Raw genomic sequence first — 22,224 nt, 5'->3', positions numbered from 1 at the left:
CAAAATGGCCTGGAAGAAACTTCCCCTTGGGATCCTGGAAGTTAGTAGGGCCTAAAGGGCCCCATGGATCTTGCATCAGCAGCTATAGCCGTCAGCCACGTCTTTTTATGACTTAATCACCCAGGCTTCATGTGGACACACCCACCAGCATGGGGCCCCAGGTGCCAGCTGCCCAGGGTGCTGCCTCCTCCAGGAAGCTCCTCCAGATTTTTAACCCTCCCCAAGAAAGAGATCAGGGAAGCTGGTAGGGGCAAGCTGTTCACACTGTTTATTTGCATCTCCAAAGGGGGAGGAAGGAGAGTTTTGTGGGGTGGTTTTGTCTTTACAAACAGTGAGCAGAATTCATAAGGGCCTTTTCACTGAAAGAGGGCAGAGAGAAGGAAGGACACTTACGGGAGGCACAGAGTTGGGGCAGACCTGGGGAGGGGGAGAATCAGCTGGAATGACAGAATAGGCAAAGGAGGGAGGTGTGAAGGTGCCCACACCTTTCCTCCCTGCTCTGGTCTGTGGGCTGAGATGGAGTAGTGGAAAGGCATTGTGGGGATGCTGTACCCCTCCCATATCAGGGGCAAGGGCAGGGACCTGCCTGGAGGGAGCCCACCCCCACTGGGCCCCAGGGGTCTGTTTCAAGACATGGCCCACAGGGTCTCTGGCTCATGGCACTGAGCTGGGGGCAGGGAGAGGTCTTGGGAATTCAAAGCCAACATAGATTTGGGGACATGAGTGTGCACACGTGCATGTATGTGTATACGTTGTATGTGTGTGAAGAGGGCACCCAAAATCATTCCCACAGACAACTCTGGGTTAAAGAAATGGCTCCAAGCAGTTGGGGGTGGGGATATTTCTAGCATATATATCCAGAATTAGGGGGAGGGGTGGCAGCAGTCAGGGAAATGTTAGATCAAAATAAGAGGAAATCATATCTATTTTCATACTGAAAAACTGCCACACAAGTATCCTGGGTACATACATAATTTCATATTTAATATTTTGGAGGGAAAAATATCACTAGCATTGAAATCCTTATGTTACCCCTATTCATACCACATGGGACACCAGTTAGGACTGCCAAAAGCAGGGTGGTTAAGGATGGCCTCTAACCTTCCATGACCCAATAACCCTGTCAAAAAAGGAAAGGAGAGGCTGGCAGGACTTCATCTTAGTGGACTCATGCTGGCTCCTGGTGATCACCATTTACTTCCATTTCTAAATACTTCCAATTCCCTAGAATAAAATTTTCCTGGGCACTGACATCTAGCTCAGTAGGCCTGTAGCTTTTAGAATTCACAAAATGGGAACTACTTGACCATGGGGTCATGGGTGTGAAAGAAGTGCTCTTCCTGGTAGTGATTAACTTGAGCAATCACAAGGGCAGGGAGGGAGTCTTTGTCCCCAAACTCCTTGGTCCACTAAAAGAATGACCACAGGCCAGCCTAGACTGGCCTTCATAAACCAAACCCTGATCCAGAAGCAAGCCAGGGAGAGCCGGCCTCACTTCAGCAAGGACATGAAAGTGGGCCAGGCTACTCCAGGGGGAGGGGCTCACAAAGAGCCCAGCTCCCACAGCTGGGCCTGGGCCCCGGACCCAGCTCCAAGACTTTGGGTCTTTCTAGACCATCCTGGGCTAGAGGCAAGGGTGTATCCTTTTCTTCCCCACCAAGCCCAAACTGGCCAGCAAAGCAGACAGGAGAAGTTGGCATAGGAGAGGGAAAGAGGAGTCTCTTGGCAGCTCCAAATCAAGTCCCCTCCTACCCTGGGCCTGGCTCAGCCAAAGAGAGAAGCACCAGATGGAGAAGGCCCAGGGGATCAAGGTGGGGAGAGAGCACGATCAGCTAGGAGGAAGCATGCTAGGGTTACCCACAGCAACAGACGGCCTTGGGTCTACCTTGGGCGAGGTTGAGTGCCTCTGGTGGGGAAGTCACCCGACCTTTCTGCAACTGCATTCCCCTCTGTAAAGCAAGGGGTTCCAAGGTCTCCAAGGGCCACTGCTGTGATTCTGTAGGGGCACCTGCTGCCCACAGGTGGGAAGAGGGCCTTGCCCCTTGCCACCCCATGTCCCGACTGCATCTGGCTCACCCTAATCTGGTCCCAGGGGGAAGCTAGCATTTGAGGGCAAGTTTGGTCCAGACTGACCATCTCAATAGCCTAGCCCTGGGAGGCTTAGGTCTTGTCCCCACTTTGGGAAATGGAACATGGAGGTCTAGACTCACCAGCAGGTTCTAGACCTGGCCTCTGTACCTGACGAAGGCCTCAGAGTTCAGAGCAGCATCTCCAACAATGTCCCTACATTCTAGAGCAAAAGTTCACCAAGCAAAACTCAAGACAGCAAGGGCTTTGGGAGTCCTTCTGCTGAGGGCAAGGAAAGGAGCCCCAGTTTTCACTGAACCAAAGCCCATCATCCATGCCAGGAGTGTGTCCAGGGAAGAACTGTCTTCCCCTCCACCCCCACCCTGGAGCTGAGGCCTCATCCACACAGTCTCATATATCCAATTCTGGTTCTCCATCCCAACCTCCCTCTTCTCAGAGGGTTAGAGGTTCACAAGCGCCAGAAAGGAGGAAAGTTCTGCTTTCCCACAGCCCTCCCTGAGTCATCACAAATAAGCAGGGCCAAAAACAACTAGCTCCTAGGGAGAGCTGGGGGACCCTGGGAGAAAACACCCACACTGGGAAGTTCTTAATCCATTCACAGGCACAGAGCCAGGGAGGTACAAAATCCCAACAGGGTTTACTCATCCCCAGGAGGACAGGGACCACCACTTGGATCCAGTTCAATACTTCAATGACATCCCTCACCTCCCAAAGACAGGTGGGAGAACAGGGCCAGAAACTCAACCCATCCATCCTCTTCAAAGGACAGGACCAAAGATCTAGAGCCGGAAGGGACCTTCAAGGCCATCTTATCCAACACCCTCATTTTACAGATGAGGAAACTGAGGCCAAGAGAAGTGACCTGCCCAAGGTCACAGAGAATAAGTAGCAGAGCTGGGCTGTGAACCCAGGCCCTCTGCCTCTGAATCCAGCGCTCACTCGACTGGACCACACTTCAGGACAGAAAAGGAGACTTTGTCGTTGACTCCTTCTGCAGGCTCACATTCCCCACCCCACCCCCCCGCTGGCGTGGGAAGCGGGCACAGGCTGGAGGCAGGGACTCGGGAGGGCCGCCGCTGCTGCTCCATCAGCAAGGCAGGGTTGTGAACCCTTTACAAACCGCACAGTCCTCGTTCTTGTTTAAGAAGGGGGGGAGGGAGGGAAGAGTACATCTGTGTGTTTGCAAATGAGTTTAGGGGACGGCGGCTAGGTTGGGTATGTGTCGCTTGGATTGATATCTCTGTCTATCTGAATGTCCGTGTGTCCGTATGGATGCACTTGTCTGACTGTGTATCTGGAGTGCTTCCCTGTGTGTGTGTGTGTGTTGTAGGTCTGTGTAATCTGGTCCTGGGTCCCTGCATACAATATTTCTCAGTGTCACCAAATATCATGTGTGTTTCTGGAACAGTGTGCATCATCATTCTGAGTTGTGTCTGGGTGACTGGGCATCATCGATCTGGATGTGTCTCTGTGTATGCACATGGGTGCAAGTGTGTTTATTTCTGAGTATGGGTGTGTGGGTGTTGTTAGGAGTACGTTAAGGGTTGCAAGAGAAACAGGTATAAGGTCTGATTTTCTGTTTCATAAAGGGATTTTCATGTCAATAAAATCTGGCGTGTGTGTGTGTGTGTGTGTGTGTGAAGACGCTGGGCCTTGGCAGTATGGCCAGCATGGGCACGGCACAGAGTGGCTCGAAGGCGGTGTCAGGGCCAGGGGACAACGGGTCCTGGGGGCCTCACATTACAGAACAGCATCGACAACGATGTTTCTTCATATCCAGGTCTTTGTCTGCGCTGGCTGTGACGTCTACTGGAGGGCTCTGGAGATCTGGCTTCTCCCCAACCTGGTTCTCTTCCTTGCCGTCTGGGGCAGCGGTGACCGCAGCGGCCGATGGCTCCTGGGCGCTCCCGTTGGGCGGGGCCGGGTCCTCGATCACCACCAGCTCAGCCTTGATGGTATCCTGTAAGCCCAGGACTTTCTTGGTCTCGGCCTCGTCCTCCACATTCTGGTAGCCCATGAAGATCATGGTGACTGGCTGCTCCTGGCTGGCCTCGGTGCCCGAGGCCTCCCCCGGCTGTGCCTGTACTCCGGTGATCTCCCGCCGGGGGGTGGACCTGGCCACCTCGGGCGTCCCCCGGGCTTCGGAAGCTGCTGTCACCGTCACCTCGCTCAGCGTCACCTCATCTGCTTTATGGATCAGCTCGTCCACCTCTGAGGAGCTCAACTGGTGGACGCCATTCTCCGTGGTGCCGTCCACTGCGTGAACCACTGTGGGGGGCAAGAAGGAAAAAAGGAAGGGGAGAGACAAGATACGAGACTGTGAGACTGAGTGATCTTGGGAAGGAGGGCTGAACAGAGCTGCAGCCAGTGTTTGAGCCGGGAATACTGATTCTGCCCTATGGTAATAGGCAAAGGTGACCCTCGGGGCTCAAGAGCTGAACTTGGATCTAGGACCATTACATCTCTCCCTCTTAATGTAATCAGTAAGGGTCACTCTGTGGAGGCCAAGAGCTTTGACCTCATACTTGAGAGAACTACTTCTTTCCCTCCTACGCTAAGTAACTGGACCTGGGAGGAATGATGCTCTTCTCTCTGCGGTGGCCGGTAAGGGTGACTCTGGGGAACAGAGAGGTACCTGAAGGGTGGACAAAACTCTAATTTGGATACTCCTCCTTTTTCCTGCCTTGGGTCCTTGCACAAGACCCATCCCTCCTCTAGGCATCACTTTCCACAATGTAAAATGAGCAAGTTGAACCCAAGGGTCCTTGCTTTGATTCTAACACCCGTCTCCCCTCAACTGTGAACAAGATCCCCTAAAGAACTGGAAAGCCCCAAAGGCTTGGAAGCTAAGGAATCTTTTTGAGAACTTTGACCTCAGAATTTAAAATCACTTTCACCACAACTCTCTGGCCATGGCCCCTTTTTACAGATAAGAGAGGTATAGAGGAGGCAGGTGACATCCCCAAAGTCAGACAGCCAGTTCAGTAGGGCAGCTGGGGTGGAATCTCCCTGGCATCTAGCCCCGTGTTCTTTCTCGGCTCATGGACAGACAGTGTCGAGTTCCTGCAGCATCAGCAGCCTGGGAGCGAGGTCCTGATGGGGGGCCCCCAGCCTGAGCCTCCTCTGAATAGAACCAGGCAGGGCCAGGCCAGGGGGAGGGGTAGCTGCTGCTCTGACCACTGGGTGGCACCATTGCTCCACCCAATCTGGGCACTGGGCTGGCATGGGGTGAGGGTGAGGCCAGGGCACCAGGCAGGAGTGGGTGAAGAGACACTCAGGCTGCCAAGAGGCTGCAGTAGGGTCAGGGATCCTGCCAGCCCACGGCTGCCATGGAGACGGATCACCTTTCTGTCACCAAGCAACCTGGGTCCAGTTTGGCTGGCTCTGAATCCCCTAGGAACAGTGTCCAGATTATTGGTGGGAGGGCCCTCCGGTGGAAGTAGAGGGGGGAGGGGGGAATCCAGAAGCCTCCTTCAAGAGAAGCATCAGAAGGGAGCCCATGAGCTGTGTGCCCTTGGCCAAGATGGTTCCACTCTCTGGGCCTCATATCCCCCAATATAAAATAGGAGGTTAATGGACCGTATGCTCTGAGGTGCCTCCTAGTTCTAATATTCTTTGGTCACTAACACTCCCAGGGCACCAGTGCCCTTCAGCTAGGTGTCCTGGACTTGGAGATTTCAATCCCAGGCTGTGTAGACTGTGAACCAAGACAGGTTGTCAGGGGCTGCTGAGAGAAGAACCCCCAGGTGTAGGGGATCCTCCGCCCCTGGAGGGCTGGGTCCTCGCTCCTCCAGGCTGCATCAGGGCCTCATCCCGAGGGAGGCTGGCGGCCTACCTTTCATCTCGTCCTCATACACCTTCACCCCCTGCAGAAAGGGCTCCTGAGGGGGCAGGGTGGTGCTGGACAGAACCTTCGTCTCCCCAGTCACCCTATCCTTCTCCACGGTTATCTCCACAGAGTACATGGCTGAGACATAAAGGGGGACAGGAATTACCACACGAGCATCCCAGGCCCCAGCCCCGACCTTGGGCCAAGCAGAAGCGAGCAAAAGAGCAAGGCAGGTGGGCAGGTGAGCAGGTGAGCAGAAAAGAGAGGGTCAAGCAGAGGCAACAGTGCGCTGGCCGCACAGGGCAACGCTCCACTGCACAGGAAGGAGCTAGGAGTCGCCAACCCGGGCTAGAAATCCTGGCTCAGCTGGGTGACCTCAGGCAAATCCCTCCCCTCTCTGAGTCTCAGTTTCCCCCAACAAGGTGTCGGGCCTTCAGATTCCCTTCCAGCTGCTGCCCCTTCTTCAACACAGGCCATGCTGCGGACTGGATTTGGAGTGAGAAGACATGGGTTTGAATCTTAACAGTCCAATTGGTGTGACCTTGGGTCACTTCCCCTTACTGAACCCCAGTTCCTCTATCTGTTACCCTAAATGGTCTTTACATCCCATTCACCCTTAAATACGAAGATTATATGATATATGAGAGTAATATGGGCCTGGCTTCAGAGTAAGGGAGATGTGGGTGCATGACTAGCCTTGACATCTGCTTTTAGTTCTGGCCTCTGGGCCAAGCAGAACAATTCTAAGCCCTTTTCCATATGATGGCCTCTCAAAGACTCCAAGACAGCTGTCACTTCTCCAATGCCCACCACTCATAGTCTTTTCCTCAGGCTAATGATTCCCAACTCCTTCACCCAATCCTCTTCCAACATTTCCCTTGCCCCCAATCATCCAGATCACCCTCTTCTGTTTAGTAATGTCCTTCCTAACACATCAATCCATTGATCAATCAATCAGTATTTATTAAGACTTACTATGTGCCAGGAACTGTAGTAAGAGGTGAAAGAGTCTCTGCCCATAAGGAGCTTACAGTCTAATGAGGTGCTAAGATAAAGTCTTACAGCTAAACCCAGAGCTCTTGGCTGTCTGACCAGGGAAGAGGAGAACGGGGTTATCACCTACCAGGCTCTGGCCTTCTTGGGGGCCCCATCACACTACTGTTGCACTATGCTGTTCACTGGCCCGCCGGAATTCTCCTAGGAATTACTATGCCTAGTCATGCCTCCGCCAATCACTTAGGCAGTTATTTTTTCTTTTAAACACAAATGTAGGACTTATTATTTATTCTTATTACATTCTATCTTATTATATCTAGTCCACTCTTCTGGCCAATTGAGATCCTTTGTACCTCAAGAGTTATGCACCAATGGTTTATAGCCAGTCTCCACTCCTAAGGCTAACAATGGAGACACTCCCTCTATAGCCTTGCCTTCTCCCCTTTCCAAGGTGACTCTTCTGCTCTGGCCAAGTGAGTTTCCTACATGAAAGGCTCACAGCATAGTCTGGCCTCCAAACACTTATACTCTTCTCAATTGGGTGCCAACTCTCCCTTCTTCAGAACCCACACAGGATGGATCGCATGCTGTGTTAACAGGAACTCCCCCAGCTTGCCCGCAAATGTCTGCTGTCACCCCAGGACCTGGGGCTCAGAAAACTCACTCCTCCTGCACCCTGCTGTCTTCAATGTTCCCTCTGCTGGAAGAATGAACTGGTTCCCCTGAGATCAGGCCACACAGGGCTGGGGCCTGCAGGGGTGAGAGTGTCACAGGCAGGAGGGGAAGCGAATGATCCAGACAGCTGCAGGCACTCGGGACCCAGAAGCAGCGAGGCAGAGTTGGGTTAGGGCCACCATGCGAGTGAGAGCCCACTCCTCTAAGGAGGGGAGGGTGGCGTTGGAGGGGCAGCCAAAGCAGACGGGCCAGCCCGTGAGAGTGGCAGACAGAGTCTCCCATGTGGAGAGACCCAGGGCCCTGAGCAGAGGGACCTGGGAAGGCCTCAGTCTGGACATTCTGTTGCAGTAGTGTGACCTGAGGAGTCCTCCGAGAACTCTAGACCAGGCTTTCAGAGCAAAGTCCTTCCAGCCCAGATATGGGCTAGGCCCCCAGCCAGCTCTCAGCAGCCCCCAGCCCCTACTAACCCCAGATGATGAAAAATCACCAATAATCTAAAACGCCATCCCCTACTCCAGTATTACTGCCACAATGGGATGGTTTCATTAGGCCATAACAGGCTAGTTAGCATGTCATCTTCTGCCTAGATAATCCATACTCCCAGATAACTGAAAGTTGGCTGAATGTCACAGACAGCGATGGAGCGTGAGACAGGAAGGTGGCTCTAGAGGACAATGGACCCTTCCCTGGCAGCAGGGGCTGGCCCAAAGGCCTCCTAGGGGTGCAGAAGGGGGAAAGAGGTTTACCACCCACCTGCCTTCATCATCTCAGTGCCTTCCACCACCTTCATGGGGCTGCTGGTGACTTTCTTCTCTGCTCAGGAAGAAGCAAAATCAGGGGACATGAGTGAGAGACAGAACCTAGCCCTGCCCCAAGAATACATTCTCCAGATGAAAAATCCCATGTCACAAACCGAAACCGAGACCCAGACACAAGGAACTTGCTCAGAAAGATATTATCCTAGGGTTTAGAGCTGGGAGAGGCCATAGGAATCATTTTCAATTTTCAGATAGGGCCCAGAGAAGGGAAAGCATTTCCCCAAATTCATACAGAGACCAGACTTGGATCAGTCTCCATACCCCACACCCAGGGCTCTTTCCACTACCTAGGCCGACTCTTTTAGGGACAGAAGCAATGGGGTGTGGGAAGACTGGAGGAGAGAAGAGACCCTGAGCTGCAATACATTTAGGGAGCCTGGGAGTCAAGAGGCTGAGTTCTAGTACCAGCTCTCACTTTCCTTCCCTGGCTCTTTATTTCCCCATATGAAAAAATGAAGGGGTTAAGGAGGATCTCTGAGCAACCTTTTAGTTTTCACCATCTGCTATTCTGAGTTTCTCCAAAGGAACCAGGCTTGGGCAGCCAGAAAGGGACCCCTCCAGCAGTTTCTCCTACATCCCCACCTCTCACCACCAGAGGGCACCACCATCATCCCCACCTAAATGTTCTCAATGTAACCCTGGCACTTACCTCTGGGTGAGGCCACTGGGGTCTGCAAGTGAAAACAGGGAAAAGGTCACCCTGAGGTTCCAATGGCCTGGTCCCCCAGCCTCCCACAGACCTAACCCGGGCAGGCTGGGTCTTCCCCATTACCCAGAACCCCTCCCCTCCACCTGCACAGGTGCCCCGCATTAGCCAGAAAAAGAAAAATTGAGGGGAATCCAGGGACAAATTGGAAACCCAATTATTAGATTTCCAACGTGAGCATTTACATCTCAGAAATCAGCAAACGTGAGTTTATTGTTTTATTGACTGTCGAGATTTAAAGTCATGGAGAAAATGTTTAAAAAGACTAAAAGTCAAAGTATGTCCTACGTACATTTTTTTAAACTCTTGGAGAACTAGTTGTTAAACATTTACAATGCACTCCTGCAAGGGGGACCTGGAGGGGGTGCAGAGTATCAACTCAACATAACTTAGGAGAAGCCTCTGTCCCTCACTGAGCTTCTTCCTCCACCTCTAAAATGGAGCCAATCTCCAAAGCCCCTTTGGGCCCTGATGTTCTGGATCCCAGTGGATCAGGTGGTAGAGGGCCCACAAAAAGTGGGTTTAGTCACGGAGGGTGTTGAGGTAGGGCCAGGCTCCTGGGAACAGGATCCCAAGGGGAAGAGATGGGAGGCCAGGGGAGGAAGGAGAGGGAGGAGCAGAGGGTCCAGGAGACCCTGCCTTTGTTCCAGGAAGGCCAGGTGTGTCCTGGACTGGCTGACAGAGGTCAATGGAGCCATCTTAGGGAGGAAACTGCCTGGGATGGCCAACATCCGGCTGCTACTGGGAGGGAGAAGGAAAGGGACACAGGGATGCTAAAGCTTGGTTCCATTCACTCCCTCCAGGAAGTCCTCCCAAACTGACACTCTCCCCCTCTTCAAGTCCCTCTAGATCTTAAAACTTCAAGATTCCCCCTCGATTGGATGTGCCTTGAGGCGGTCAATGTCTCTAACCCCACTAGAGCCAGCTTGCAGCAGGGACCTCACCTTCTGGGAATTAAGGATCTTCTCTTCCTTTCTCTCCTCCTTCACAGGGCTTGGGGCTGGGACCTGGGCCGGGACCACCACATTCTCCCTGGTAGCTGGGACAGAGTCCTCCGTCTCCAGAATCTCTAGCTCAGTCTCCAACCTAGGGCAGGACAGAATCCTTGCTGAAGACTTGGTCACTGATTCACTGGGTGCCTTTGGGCAAGTCCCTTCCCCTCTCAGGGCCTCAGTTTCCCCATCAGTAAAATGGATTGATGATCTCTAAGCACTCCTCTAGTTCTGACATCTGTGAGTAATAGAGTATATAATTTAACCTCTTAGCTCATTAGCAAAATAAGAGTAATTGTCTTTTACCTAACCAGTCACTGAAGATCTGGGAGGATGCTCAGAGATCATCTAGTTCTCATTTTATAGATATGGAAACTAAGTCAGACAGGAAGTGACACTTCCCCTAGGATCACATAGCTGGAGTCTGGATTAGAACTTAGGTCTTGTGATGCCCAGCCTGAGTCTCTTTCCACATAAAAGTTGCCGGGGTGGGGGGGCAGGGAGGGGGCTGGGGGGAGGGTTAGAGCTAGGAAAGGGAGAGTTGCGGAGGGGGGAGAGGGAGGAGGACCTCAGGGAAATCCGCAGAAAGAAGAGTTCCAAAGACCTGCCAATGACCACACCCTTTCTCCTAGAGTGACGGGCTAACCAGACCATAGACACCCATTTCCCAAGCACAATAAATCTCTGGAAAGAATAACTCACAGGACCCAGGTTTTCCCACTGTCCACTACCCCTCCCTTTCCCCAACATCCCCCCCCCAAAAAGCCAAACACAGCTGGCTTGGGTGAAGTAGTGAGCCCATGGGGTGTGGCTTCCTTCTGGCCTGAGCCAGAGGTCCCTCAGCCCCCCCAGGTGACCACACCCTTCCCACAGCCAGGCACAGAACTACAGAGGATCTCAAAGCACTCTAGAGCTAGGTAAGGAACAGGTGGGCACTGCCCCATCTTGGACCTAGGAAAGACTCGTTAGAGGGATACAAAAGGCTGAAAACCTTGGTGAAGGGGTCTGGGACTGTGGGGGTGTCATGGGGCCTCCTCCTCCATATTCTCACTATTCAGCTAGGTTTTTTTCCTTAGTTTTTTTTTTTAAAGGCAATTGGGGTTAAGTGACGGTGCTCCATCCACTGCGCCACCTAGCTGCTCCTATTCAGCTAGTTTTCAGGAGTCATGGGGAGCATCCAGCCGTCCCCTTCTGATGGAGCCAAGTGAGGGAGAAGGGAAGGAAAAGAGCACATAAGAACCTATGTGCCAGGCACTGTGTTAAGTGCTTTACAAATATCTCTGTGAAAAGTTACCATGTCCAAATGTCATATGGGAAGACCTGGGTTCCAGGCCTGGCCCTGCCCTGACTCACTGTCTCTTCCCTCCCAGGGCTCAGCTGCCCTCTAATGTAAAATGAGGGGCTTGAACGGAATAAGTCCTCAGCCTGGATTCTGGGGGAGGAGGGAAACAACCACGGGAAGTCGTCTCCTTCTCTGCAGATGGCGGCTCCCTTCCCAGCAGGATCTGAGGCCCCAGCCCGGATGTCCCCCCCGGCTGGACTGAGGCTTTGTCCTAGCCAGGACTGAAAGTGAATCTTCTTCCTGATCCCCTCCCCCTCCCCAGGCTTTTGGCTTGGGCTCAGTCTCTGGCTTCTGTGGAGTAGAGAGAGAGTGAGTCCACCAGCTAATGTTGGGCTGGGCCAGGAACCAGGGAATCCCCCCTGGGATTGCATTCCCAGCACCTCTCAACCTGACGGATGCCCATCCCCCTGGCTAGCCCCAGCAGCTGAGGCAAAGGCCTAATCTCCCCACTCAGACCAGGGACTTCTCAAAGGCAAGAGCCAGTGCCACATTTATTTTTACATACACTTGTACATGAGTACACATATCGTCCTCTATTCAAGTATAAGCTCCCAGAGGTCAGGGCCTGTTTCATTTTTGTCTTTGTATTCTCAGTGCTTAGCATAGTACCTGGTACCTAGCAGGTGCTTAATAAATGCTTACACCTGAATGACAGCGATGGGATCAGACCCAGCCCCTCCTCCATACCACCCACCACCACCAAGACTTGACCAGACAGAAGCCCTGCCTCCCCACCTCAGGATAGAATCCTCCAGCTGTTTGACCTTCTGCTCGTCCTCCTGCATTTGCTTCTTCATCACTTCATCCTCCTGGGAATCGGTGGAGGGGGCCCCCTCCAGCAGCCATCGCTCCCGAAGGGCCTTGGACTGTGGAGGGCAGATGGGGGCGGGTAGTGATGTCTCCCACCACAAAGCCCAGGCTTAAACATTGAGCAACTCATAGGATCAGAGGGAGAGGGGCTGAATCCCTGAACTCCCAGGGAGCTCCTTCCTCCCTTGTCAATGCAGGCTGGTACCTTCTCTGCAATTTATAAGTCTTAGAGCACAGAGAAGTTAGGTGACTTGACCAGGATCACACAGTACGTACCAAAGGTGGGAAAGGGGATCTTAGATTTAGAGGTGGAAGGAACATTAAAAGATCCAGTCAAACTCCCTCATTTTACAGATAAGGAAACCGAGGCAGAGAAGGGTTAAGTGATCCCAGATCACACAGGTGACAAATGGCAGAGTTGGGGTTGGAACCCAGAGGCAGAGCCAAATTTAAGAGCTTACTTAGTCTCCTCCTTCAGAGAGCATCTCCCATGGACCATATTAAAGGAAACTGCTGCCCTTCTTCCAGATCCTAACTAAAGGGGAGGCTGCGGGCGCAGTCACCCACAGGGACAGGTACCTTTAAATGCTGCACCTGCCTCCGGTCATCTTCCAACTGCCGCCGCTTATTCTCGATCTCCGTTTGCCTCTTTCTCTTCTCCTAAGGGACAGGTGTGAAGGGAGAGTCAGTCGCCAAAAAGGGCTTCCAACCATCTTATTCTTCCACATGCCTTGAATCTCAAAACTCCTCACTTAGAGGGATCCATGGCTAGGATGAGAGCTAGCAGAGCTGAGTTGCAATACCACCAATCACCAGCAGGTGTCATTATCTACCAATGGATCTTGAACCTGAACCTTCTCTGAAACTCCAGGTTTAATCACACCCATTAGGAAAGATTCAGTCAGAATCTCAGAGTCAATAAGGCCTTAGAGGCCATCTATTCCAACCCTCTTTTTTTTTTTAATTTAAATTTTAAATTTAACTTTTTTACTTGCAAAAAAAATCGGTTTTCTCTCCTCACTCCTATCCCCATTGTAAAGAAAAAAGAAAACTGAAACTCTTATTACCAATATGCATAGTCAAGCAAAACAAAAAAACAAATACCTACATTGTCAGTATCTTTAAAATGCGTCTCAGTATGGCCACCATCTCTCGATTAAGGAAGCCGGTAGTGCCCAATCCTCTCATTTTATAAATAGAGTACAGAGAAGGAAAGAGGTGGTATCCCACTGACAAGGTGAGGATGAAGCAAAGCTAAGATTGTCCCTTTGGGGGCAGCTAGGTGGCAAAGTGCATAGAGCACTGGCCCTGAAGTCAGGAGGACCTGAGTTCAAATCTGACCTCAGACCAAACACTTGACACTTACTAGCTGTGTGACCCTGGGCAAGTCACTTAACCCCAATTGCCTAAAAATTTAAAAAAATTAAGATTGTCCCTCTGGCCTCCCAAGTCATAGACAAGACAGCGTCTTGGCAGCATGGCACGTGGCCTACTTGAAAATGGATGGAGTCAGGAGGCCAGTGCTCTAGGTCTTCATCTAGGGGCTGGGGAACCTGTGACCTTCTAAATCCCTAAGTGCAGCCTTTTGACTGAATCCAAACTGGATTCAGGGCAAAGGTTCCCCACCCCTGGTCTAGTCCAACTACTTCACTGCCTGACCCTGGGTAAGTCCTTGTCCCTCTCTGAGGCTCACTTTTAAATCAGAGATTTTTTTTCTTTCCTTTCCTTCCTTCCTTCCTTCCTTCCTTCCTTCCTTCCTTCCTTTTTGGTGAGGCAATCAGGGTGAAGTAACTTGCCCAGGATCACACAACTAGGAAGTGTCAAGTGTCTGAGGCAGGATTTGAACTCAGGTCTTCCTGACTCCAAGGCTGGAACTCTCTCCACTGCGCCTAAATCAGAGATTTATCATTGGATTCAGAGCTGTTATCACTTCGTCCAACCCCATCATTTTAACATGAGATGAAAGTGAGTCCCAGAGGTAAGGTGATTTATCCAAGGTCACATAGCTGCTAAGTGGCCCAGCCAGGATTCAAACCCACCAGGTTCCTTGACTCTAAATCCAACACTTCTGCATTAGACTATTGTCCAAGTTGCACCATGACTGCTCAGCCATGGAAAGGGCTTTTTCATTTTTAACCACACCAGTGATTTCATTCAGGTAAGGAATTTCCAAGAGAAGCTTCCTCTAGCAACACAGGGAGTCACACTGATAGTTTTTTTCTAATATCTGCCTAAATTGTGAGGGATTTTATTTATTTATTTATTTATTAGGCAACTGGGGTTAAGTGACTTGCCCAGGGTCACACAGCTAGTAAGTGTCAAGTGTTTGGTCTGAGGCCACATTTGAACTCAGGTCCTCCTGACTTCAGGGCCAGTGCTCTAGCCACTGCGCCACCTAGCTGCCCCAACACTGATAGTTTTTGACTGCTGCTGAGAGCACTGAGGTTAAGGGACCGACCCAGCGTCACACAACCTGTATATGTCACAGACAGGTCCTGATCCCAAAGCTAGCCATCTATCAACTATGCCATATTGCATCTTGTTGTCATCAGGAATAAATGGAGTCATGGATGGGAAAGTTTTCTAAAATGCAAAGAGGTCCATAAGTACAATACTCATTACTATTAATTAACTTTTATCACAGATTCTAATAACAAATATTGAATTATTTTTATTATTGCAACATGAAAATTCTCCGCCAATGCATCCCTGCAGTGTGGAGGTGACCCTGAGTTCCTGAAGTTTTTGCCAACGAAGCTTGAGCTCTGGCAGGTTGTCCCAGGCTGGAAAGGCTTTGAGGATGAGCCCAATATCAACGGATGACATGATGACAGAATTAGCTTAGAATTAGCTTAGAAGCTAAACGTGGAGAGAAACTCATCATCGGTCCTGAGACCTGGCCTCGAGGAGATCCGGCTTTTTACAAATGAGGAAACTAAGGCCCCAGGAGGTCAAAGGATTATAGGATCATAGATGTAGAAGGACCTCAGGGATCACCTATTCCAACCCTCTCCCCCCATTTTACAGATGGGGAAACTGAAGCCCAGAGAAATTAAATGACTTGACTAAGGTCACACATGTAGATGATTTTTCTTTTGTTTCTCTCACAAGTGAGACACCCCCCACTTCCAGCTTATTCCAGCTTCATTAAGCCCCTGTTAGATTAGGGGGAATGACGTCATGGTACTCACCGCAATGGCCTGAAGCCTTTCCTGTTGGAAGGTGGTCTCTACAGAGACTCTGTTAAGAAAAAAAAAAGGAGCATGAAGTCATAAATAGGCCCTTTCCCCCTTTCCCAAAGGCAGGGGTCCTCTCTCCTTCCTGCAGACCAGAGTGTCCCTGTCACCAAGCAGAACAAGGCCAAGATGTTCACAAGGTTCCCCAAGGTGACCTAACCTCTCTGCTGCTCCCACAACTTGCTTCCCCTCTCCCTTCAAATGCTACCTCCTCCAGGAAGCTCTCCCAGACCGATTTGGTAGTTTCCAGTCTTTACCTCCTCCTCGCACCCCTTTGGCCTTCCTCTTGCCCCTAAGACAGGAACGCAGAGCATCAGCAGTGAAGCCAAGGTTGACATAAGGAGGATACCTCCGTTTCCCATAATAGAACAGAACCAAGTCATCCCTGCTGGAGCCCTCCTCTATCTGCAAAGTGCTTTGAGATCCTCAGACATTAATCCCCAATAAGCCCAGGACTGCTTAGAACAGCAACACCCCCAGGGAGCGACTTTCTGATGAGCAGGGGAAATGCTGAGTGGTTGGGCTGGGAAATTCTGGGTAGGAGCCAGGGACCCTAATCCTCCCGTGTTGTGTCTAGTCCCCTGACCACCCCAGGCAGACAGACCGTCCTAGGGCTCACATCAGCACAGAGGGCAGCACTGCCCTACCACCTGATTCTTGCTCCCCCCACTCCCACAGCAAAACGATCACCACTGCCTCCCACCTCTCCCTGCCCCTGGTGCCCTTGGAGCTGAAATTACAGTCGGGCCTGAGGTTATCAAATGCTTCTCTTCCAAGGAAGAGATTTGTCCCTAAATTTGTACCTCCCCTGGACTCAGGCGTGAGATAGAGGTGAGAAATTGAAGCACTGGGGCAGTTCTTTGGTTAGAACAAGAGAAGAGAACTCTAGATCCAGTGTGGCATAATAAAAAACAAAACCAAAAACAAATAAATGCTGTATTTAGGGTCATAGAGCACGGGGTCAAAGCCTGGGTGTCAGAAGGCCTGGGTTTCACAGAGCTGGAAGAGAACTCAGGTGTTATCTGACCCAACCTCATCATTTTACAGTCTCTTGCTTTGCTCCAAAGGTGATGGGATATGATGACCTTGGACAAGTCTCTTCTCTCTAGGTCTCAGTTTCCTTGACTGTAAAATGAGTCATTTGGACCTGATGCCCTGGATCCTGTGATCTGCCCTTCTTTCAGCTCCAGTGGGGCCCCAAAATCTGGAGAGGCCCAGGCTAAAAGCCCAAAGACCTGAGTTTTCCTATTACTGGCAGAGCTTTCCAGGTGGCAAAGGACAGTTCCCTCAAACCAATCCTGTGGGGTGAGGAATGTCACAAGGATTATCATTCATATTATGACAGATGGGGGAACTGAGACTCAGAAAGACCTTAAAAACCAAATAATGCTACCCCCTCATTTTAAAGACAGGGAAACAAAGGGGAAATAGTTTGCCCAAAGTCATGCATCAATTTAGAAGCAAAGCTAGGACCCTCCAGGAGGTCAGATGACCTCCTATAATCCCTTCCGGCTCTAAATCTATGTTCCCCAAGTCCAGAGAACCTCAGATCTCCTAACAACCTGCTCATCCATCAGAAATCGATAAACCCTGTCCTCTTCAGGTCTTCTGCATTTTGATGGCTTTCAATTTCCAAGTAAAAGTTCCTATTTAAACACCAGAAACCTGTCCAGGTTGAACTAAGTGAATATAGCTGTGTCTCCCCATATGCCCCCAACAAGGCCAAGACCTACATAATTAGAGGCTGACGGTTGGTCCCATTCAAACACCCTCTAAATTCTCTTTCCATTACATGGAAAGGAAAACAGACCCAGCAGCAGAAATCCTGAGGTTAGGAAGAGCTAGACTATCCCCGGGGCTGGGTCCTCTGTAAGGAGGAGCCCCAAAGGGAGACGTATTCACAGTGAAGAGAGAAGGGAACAAGCATTTGTACAGCATCTACTATTGCCAGACACTATATTACTCACCTCATAAATAGTATTTCATTTGATCCTTACAACAACCCAGGGAGGGAGATGCTGTTCTCCCCCATTTTACAGTTGAGAAAATGGAGGCAGACAGAAGTGAAGTGACTTGCCCAAGATCACACAGTCTGAGGCTGGATTTGAACTCAGGTCCTCCTGACTCCAGGTTCAGCACTCTACCCACTGCCCCACATAGCCGCTTCAACAAGCTGGCTAGACACCAGGGATTCCCGGTTCCTCTTCTGACCTGACTGTACTCTCTAGTTGGTAGCCCCACGCAACTTAATCTCAAGTTTCCTTCAGTCAGTTCTGGGACACCAACTGACCACCAGAGTCACCCACTGAGTCACCAGCAAGGGAATGAGCTCCATAGCCCAAGATACCCGAGCAAGACATCCTCATACCCCAACCTGAGCCTCAGTCTCTGAGACACTCTGAACCTGGGATCCAGGGCACCTGGACTCCAGCCTTGATTCTCTCCCTAACTTAATGTATGACCTTGGGTGAGTCAATTCCCCTACCTGGTGTGTGATGTCTAAGGCCTCTGACATTACATGTTCTAAAGGCCCTCTGGGCTCTGACATCCTGGGGTTCTAAGGGTCCTCCCACATCTGTAGTTCTATTTTCTGAGGGCCCCCCCCCCCGGTCTGCCCTTCTTTGTTCTAAGGGCCCTCCCAGCTCAGCTATCCTGTGCTATAAGGGCCCTCCCAGCTCTGGCCTTCTCTGTTCTAAGGGCCCTCCCAGCTCAGCTATCCTGTGTTCTAAGGGCCCTCCCAGCTCAGCTATCCTGTGTTCTAAGGGCCCTCCAGCTCAGCTATCCTGTGCTCTAAGGGCCCTCCCAGCTCAACTATCCTGTGTTCCAAGGGCCCTCCCAGGTCTGACTTTCTCTGTTCTAAGGGCCCTTTCAGCTCAGCTATCCTGTGTTCTAAGGGCCCTCCCAGCTCAGCTATCCTGTGTTCTAAGGGCCCTCCCAGCTCAGCTATCCTGTGTTCTAAGGGCCCTCCCAGCTCAGCTATCCTGTGTTCTAACGGCCCTCCCAGCTCTGACCTTCTCTGTTCTAAGGGCCTTTTCCCAGATCCAACCTTCTCTAGTCCAAGGGCCCCCCAACTCTGACCTTCTCTGCTCCCAGGTGTCCCCCCCAGCTCTGCCCTATGTTCTCTAGGTCCCCCAGCTCTACAGATCTGAGTCTAGGAGTGTAGGTAATAAGGCCAGGGAGAATGCTGTTTAAGGAAGAGCTGACCTGAGTGGAGAAGCCACTGCCCCAGTAGGTCAGGCTCCACCAGATTTTCAAGTAGCCACTCCTTTGGAGGGATGAGCTGTTTCTCTGGTTAACTGCTTAGTGAGGGGTCAAGTAGAAGAAAGAATGACAGGATCAGTGAAAAGGTGAGAAAACCTGAGGGCTGAGCTCAAAACTGGAGTAATAAAGGCCTTCAGAGCAGGTGGGGCCCACGGGCCAGGAAAAGACCCTCAGCCTCAAAGCTGGGTCCAGCCAGGACCCCAGGGTCTAGCCCCCAACTTCAGAGTCGGCCAGGTCCCCAAAGTCCAGGCCCCAACTTCACAGTCAACCAGGCATGCAGTCCATCCTGATTAGGTCAGCTCCCAAGAGTCCAACCCCCAGCCTCAGAGCCTGCCAGGCTCCCCAGTCCCCCAGCTCTCCACCCTGCCCATCCCCAGGGAAGCTGCTGATCAGTGATTTATCCGGGGGCCTCCCTCTGGGAGGCGGGTGCCCTGGCAACACCACCATTGCCATGACAACGGCGATTACCCAGGCGCGGGGGAGAGGGAGCAGCCCACAGTGAAGGTGGGGGGATGGGTTAGCCTCAGGACCCGCCCCACAGCTGCTCCCCCAGCCTCCACCCAGCCCCGCCCACATTCCCTCCCCCCAGCAAAGAGAAAGTCAAGGAGCTGGAGAAGAAGAATCGCTTCTCCCAGCAGGGTACACTCCCCTCTCAGGCCACTCCAGAGCAGCTCCCTGGCCTGAACCCAGCCACCCTGAACTGGAAGGGTCCAGGTCTGGGATCAAAGGCTGGTGAACTTGGGGGCAAGTCCCCCTTATAAGCTAAGCCTCAGTTTATTCAAAGTTCACCTCCTTCCAAGAAGTCTCCAGAGCTTAGCAGGAGGGGGGTCCCAAGGGGCAGAGATGGGCTCCCTGGGCTGCTCCCCGTGGTCCTAGCCAGAGGGTGGATGGAGCATGATAAATATTGAAAGAATGAATGAACGAATGAATGAATGAGGAGCTCCAGTCCACCAGCTGAAGACCCAGTTTAGTCTTTAGTGAAGAATTTCCTAGTCTGTAAAAGGAGGGGCTTGGAGCAGTCGCCTCTAAGGACCCTGTAGACTGGGAGCTGTTTTTGCCTTTCTTTATATCCCCAGCACTTAGCACACAGTAGGTGATAATAAACTCTGTGGACTTTGAAGGTCCCAGCAGGCTCTTAAATCTCTCTGATCCTATTATTTTTACTCAGTGAAAGTCCCTGGAACGGAGGGAGGGCCAGGGCTGACCGATGATTCCAAATTGACCGCCGCCCAGAAAGGTTGTGTAATGAGCCCAAGGTCACTCAGCTGGGTGGGTGGGGACTGGAAGGGGCTATTCTGGCAGAAGTCAGTCTGGTTCAGACCAGCCGCAAGCCCAGGAGGGAGCCAGGCTGCCCTGCCCTGAGCCAGCCCCTCATACAGAGAGGCTGGCTCTGCCGTGGGGTAGAAAGGACTCTGGGCAGGGGGTGGGGGAGAATCTGGACACATTCCTATGTTAATTATTGAGAGGAAGCAGCTGCCTCGACCTGGGATAGACCTGACTGAGGAGGCTGGGGATAGGGGTGAGGAATGCTACGGGGCAGCTCTCTGCTAGGCTGAGAAGCCCAAGCTCTAACCAGAGGGCAAGAGCCGGCCGCTCAATTCTCTTTCCTGGCAGGGAAACCCAGGAGTCCCAGTGCCCAAAGCCTTGCACTGACATCCACCGTTACAGAGAACTTTCCCCAAGAAGGATCTCCCTGATTTCAAGAGTTGGGAACTAACTCTGCTTTGGAAGGCCAGGGACTTCACATGTGGCTGACGGGACCTTAGGGAGCCCTTTAGCCCAGACACTGTGGTCTGCTTTAAAATGCTTTGATACTGTATTTCAATTTTGCTAGTTTCTTTTGTAATCTTATGTATGTCATTTTATGCACCTCTGGAAGAGGTCCACAAGCTTCACCAGAATGACTATCAAAGGGCCCAGGACACAAAAGGTTGAATGTCTGGGCTAATACAACCCTCTCATTTTACAGATGGGAAAATTGAGGCCCAGAAAGGGACAATGATTTGCCCAGTACCTAAATGGTAGAGCCAGATTTTAAATCCAGGTTCAGATGGGGATGTTCTTGACTAGGGACTGAGTGGGTCTCTGGCCGGTGGGGTGGGATCTGTATTTCATTCATTCATTCATTCATTCATTCATTCATTCATTCATTCTACACTAATTTATCAGACTCTTTCTTTTGGCAAGATCCAAGAGCAAGAGGGTAAACTAAAGCCCATTCCTGCCCCCTAGCCAGGAGCTCTGGATAAACTAGGAAGACTTTCTGGAGGAGGTAAGCCTTGAGGAAACTTTTTTAAGGCTTCTAGAAAAGGGCAGGGATTTGCACAACTTCATCTACAATGAAGCCAGAATAATCCCTGCCCTTCATTCCACTAAGCCTCCCAGCCCAAAGCCTATAATTGGATAATTGTTGTTGTTCAGTTGTTTTCAGACATGTCCAACTCTACCTGACCCTTTTTGGGGTTTTCTTGGCAAAGACACTGGAATGGTTTGCCATTTCCTTCTCCAGTTCATTTTACTGATGAGGAAACTGAGGCAAATGGGGTTAAGTGACTTGCCCAGGGTCACATAGCTAGTAAGTGTCTGAGGCCAGATTTGAACTTATGAAGAGGAATCTTCCCAATCCAGGCCTGGTGCTCTATGCACTATGGCACCACCTCGCCACCCCAACAGAATATTTACAGGTGAGGAAAGCACAGACCTCGAGGGGAAAGGCCTTATCCAAGGTCACCGTGCTTGGTACAGTGAAAAGAGTCAGAGAATCTGGGTTCATATCCCTCCTATGATGCTTACTGTTAACTTGTATCACTTAGCCTGTGTAGGCCTCAGTTTTCTCACAGGTAAAATGAGGGAGCTCTACTCAATGGTCTTTGAGGCTCCTTCCAACTCTAGATCCACAGTCCTATTTATCTCAGGTTAGAACCTCAGCTCCTCAGTTAACAAACATTTATTAAGCCCCTACTGCATGCTCTCTTTCCTTGCCGGTGTCTTCCTGCTGCTTTCTCCACAGCCCAGGACCTGGGTGTACAGGAATCACTTTAGAAGAACCTCCAGAAGAGGCCACTTCCTGGCATTCAAGGTATTCTACAGCCAATCATTCCCTGGGAGACTATTGGAAGTCTGTGTCTCACTTTACCGATCTGTAAATGTACTTTGATCTAGGGGGAAAGGTACCCCAGAGCTCAGTACACATGTGACCTTAGACAAGTCAACTTACTTTCCTGGACCTCAAGTTTCTTCATCAGTAAAATAAGAGTTGGTGGACTATGATTTGGTTCTAGACCTGTTGCTCTAAGACTCCAAAGACAGAACGTATGTGACGTACTTTGCAAACCTCACAGCAGTATCTGGATGTCTGCTCTTAGGATTATCATCCTACCCTCTGACCCAGCAATACCATGACTAGGCATGCTCCCCAAGATGATCAGGGAAAATGGAAAGGAACCTACATGGTCTAAAATATTTATAGCA

At 51.1% G+C, this 22,224-nt stretch overlaps 1 protein-coding gene across 2 annotated transcripts in view; it reads right to left on the bottom strand.

Annotated features, from left to right (window-relative positions):
• Positions 1–245: 245 nt before the first annotated feature.
• Positions 246–22,224, bottom strand: part of PALM (paralemmin) — a 31,182-nt gene continuing 9,203 nt past the window's right edge. Inside the window, exons 2-9 of one of the 2 annotated variants that reach the window (XM_021008955.2) lie at positions 15,448–15,496; positions 12,836–12,916; positions 12,182–12,312; positions 10,057–10,198; positions 9,056–9,077; positions 8,342–8,401; positions 5,924–6,055; positions 246–4,356 (exon numbers count right to left, since the gene is read on the bottom strand). In XM_021008955.2, the coding sequence (XP_020864614.1) occupies positions 3,824–4,356; positions 5,924–6,055; positions 8,342–8,401; positions 9,056–9,077; positions 10,057–10,198; positions 12,182–12,312; positions 12,836–12,916; positions 15,448–15,496 (1,150 nt within the window). In that variant the 3' untranslated portion in view covers positions 246–3,823. The remainder of the gene's footprint in view (positions 4,357–5,923; positions 6,056–8,341; positions 8,402–9,055; positions 9,078–10,056; positions 10,199–12,181; positions 12,313–12,835; positions 12,917–15,447; positions 15,497–22,224) is intronic. The other variant, XM_021008954.2, reaches the window with a different exon arrangement.

Source organism: Phascolarctos cinereus, unplaced genomic scaffold, assembly GCF_003287225.1.
Source record: "Phascolarctos cinereus isolate Bilbo 61053 unplaced genomic scaffold, phaCin_HiC Scaffold_4;HRSCAF=312, whole genome shotgun sequence".
Classification (NCBI taxonomy): domain Eukaryota; kingdom Metazoa; phylum Chordata; class Mammalia; order Diprotodontia; family Phascolarctidae; genus Phascolarctos; species Phascolarctos cinereus.
This window is presented reverse-complemented; position numbering and strand designations above follow the sequence as displayed.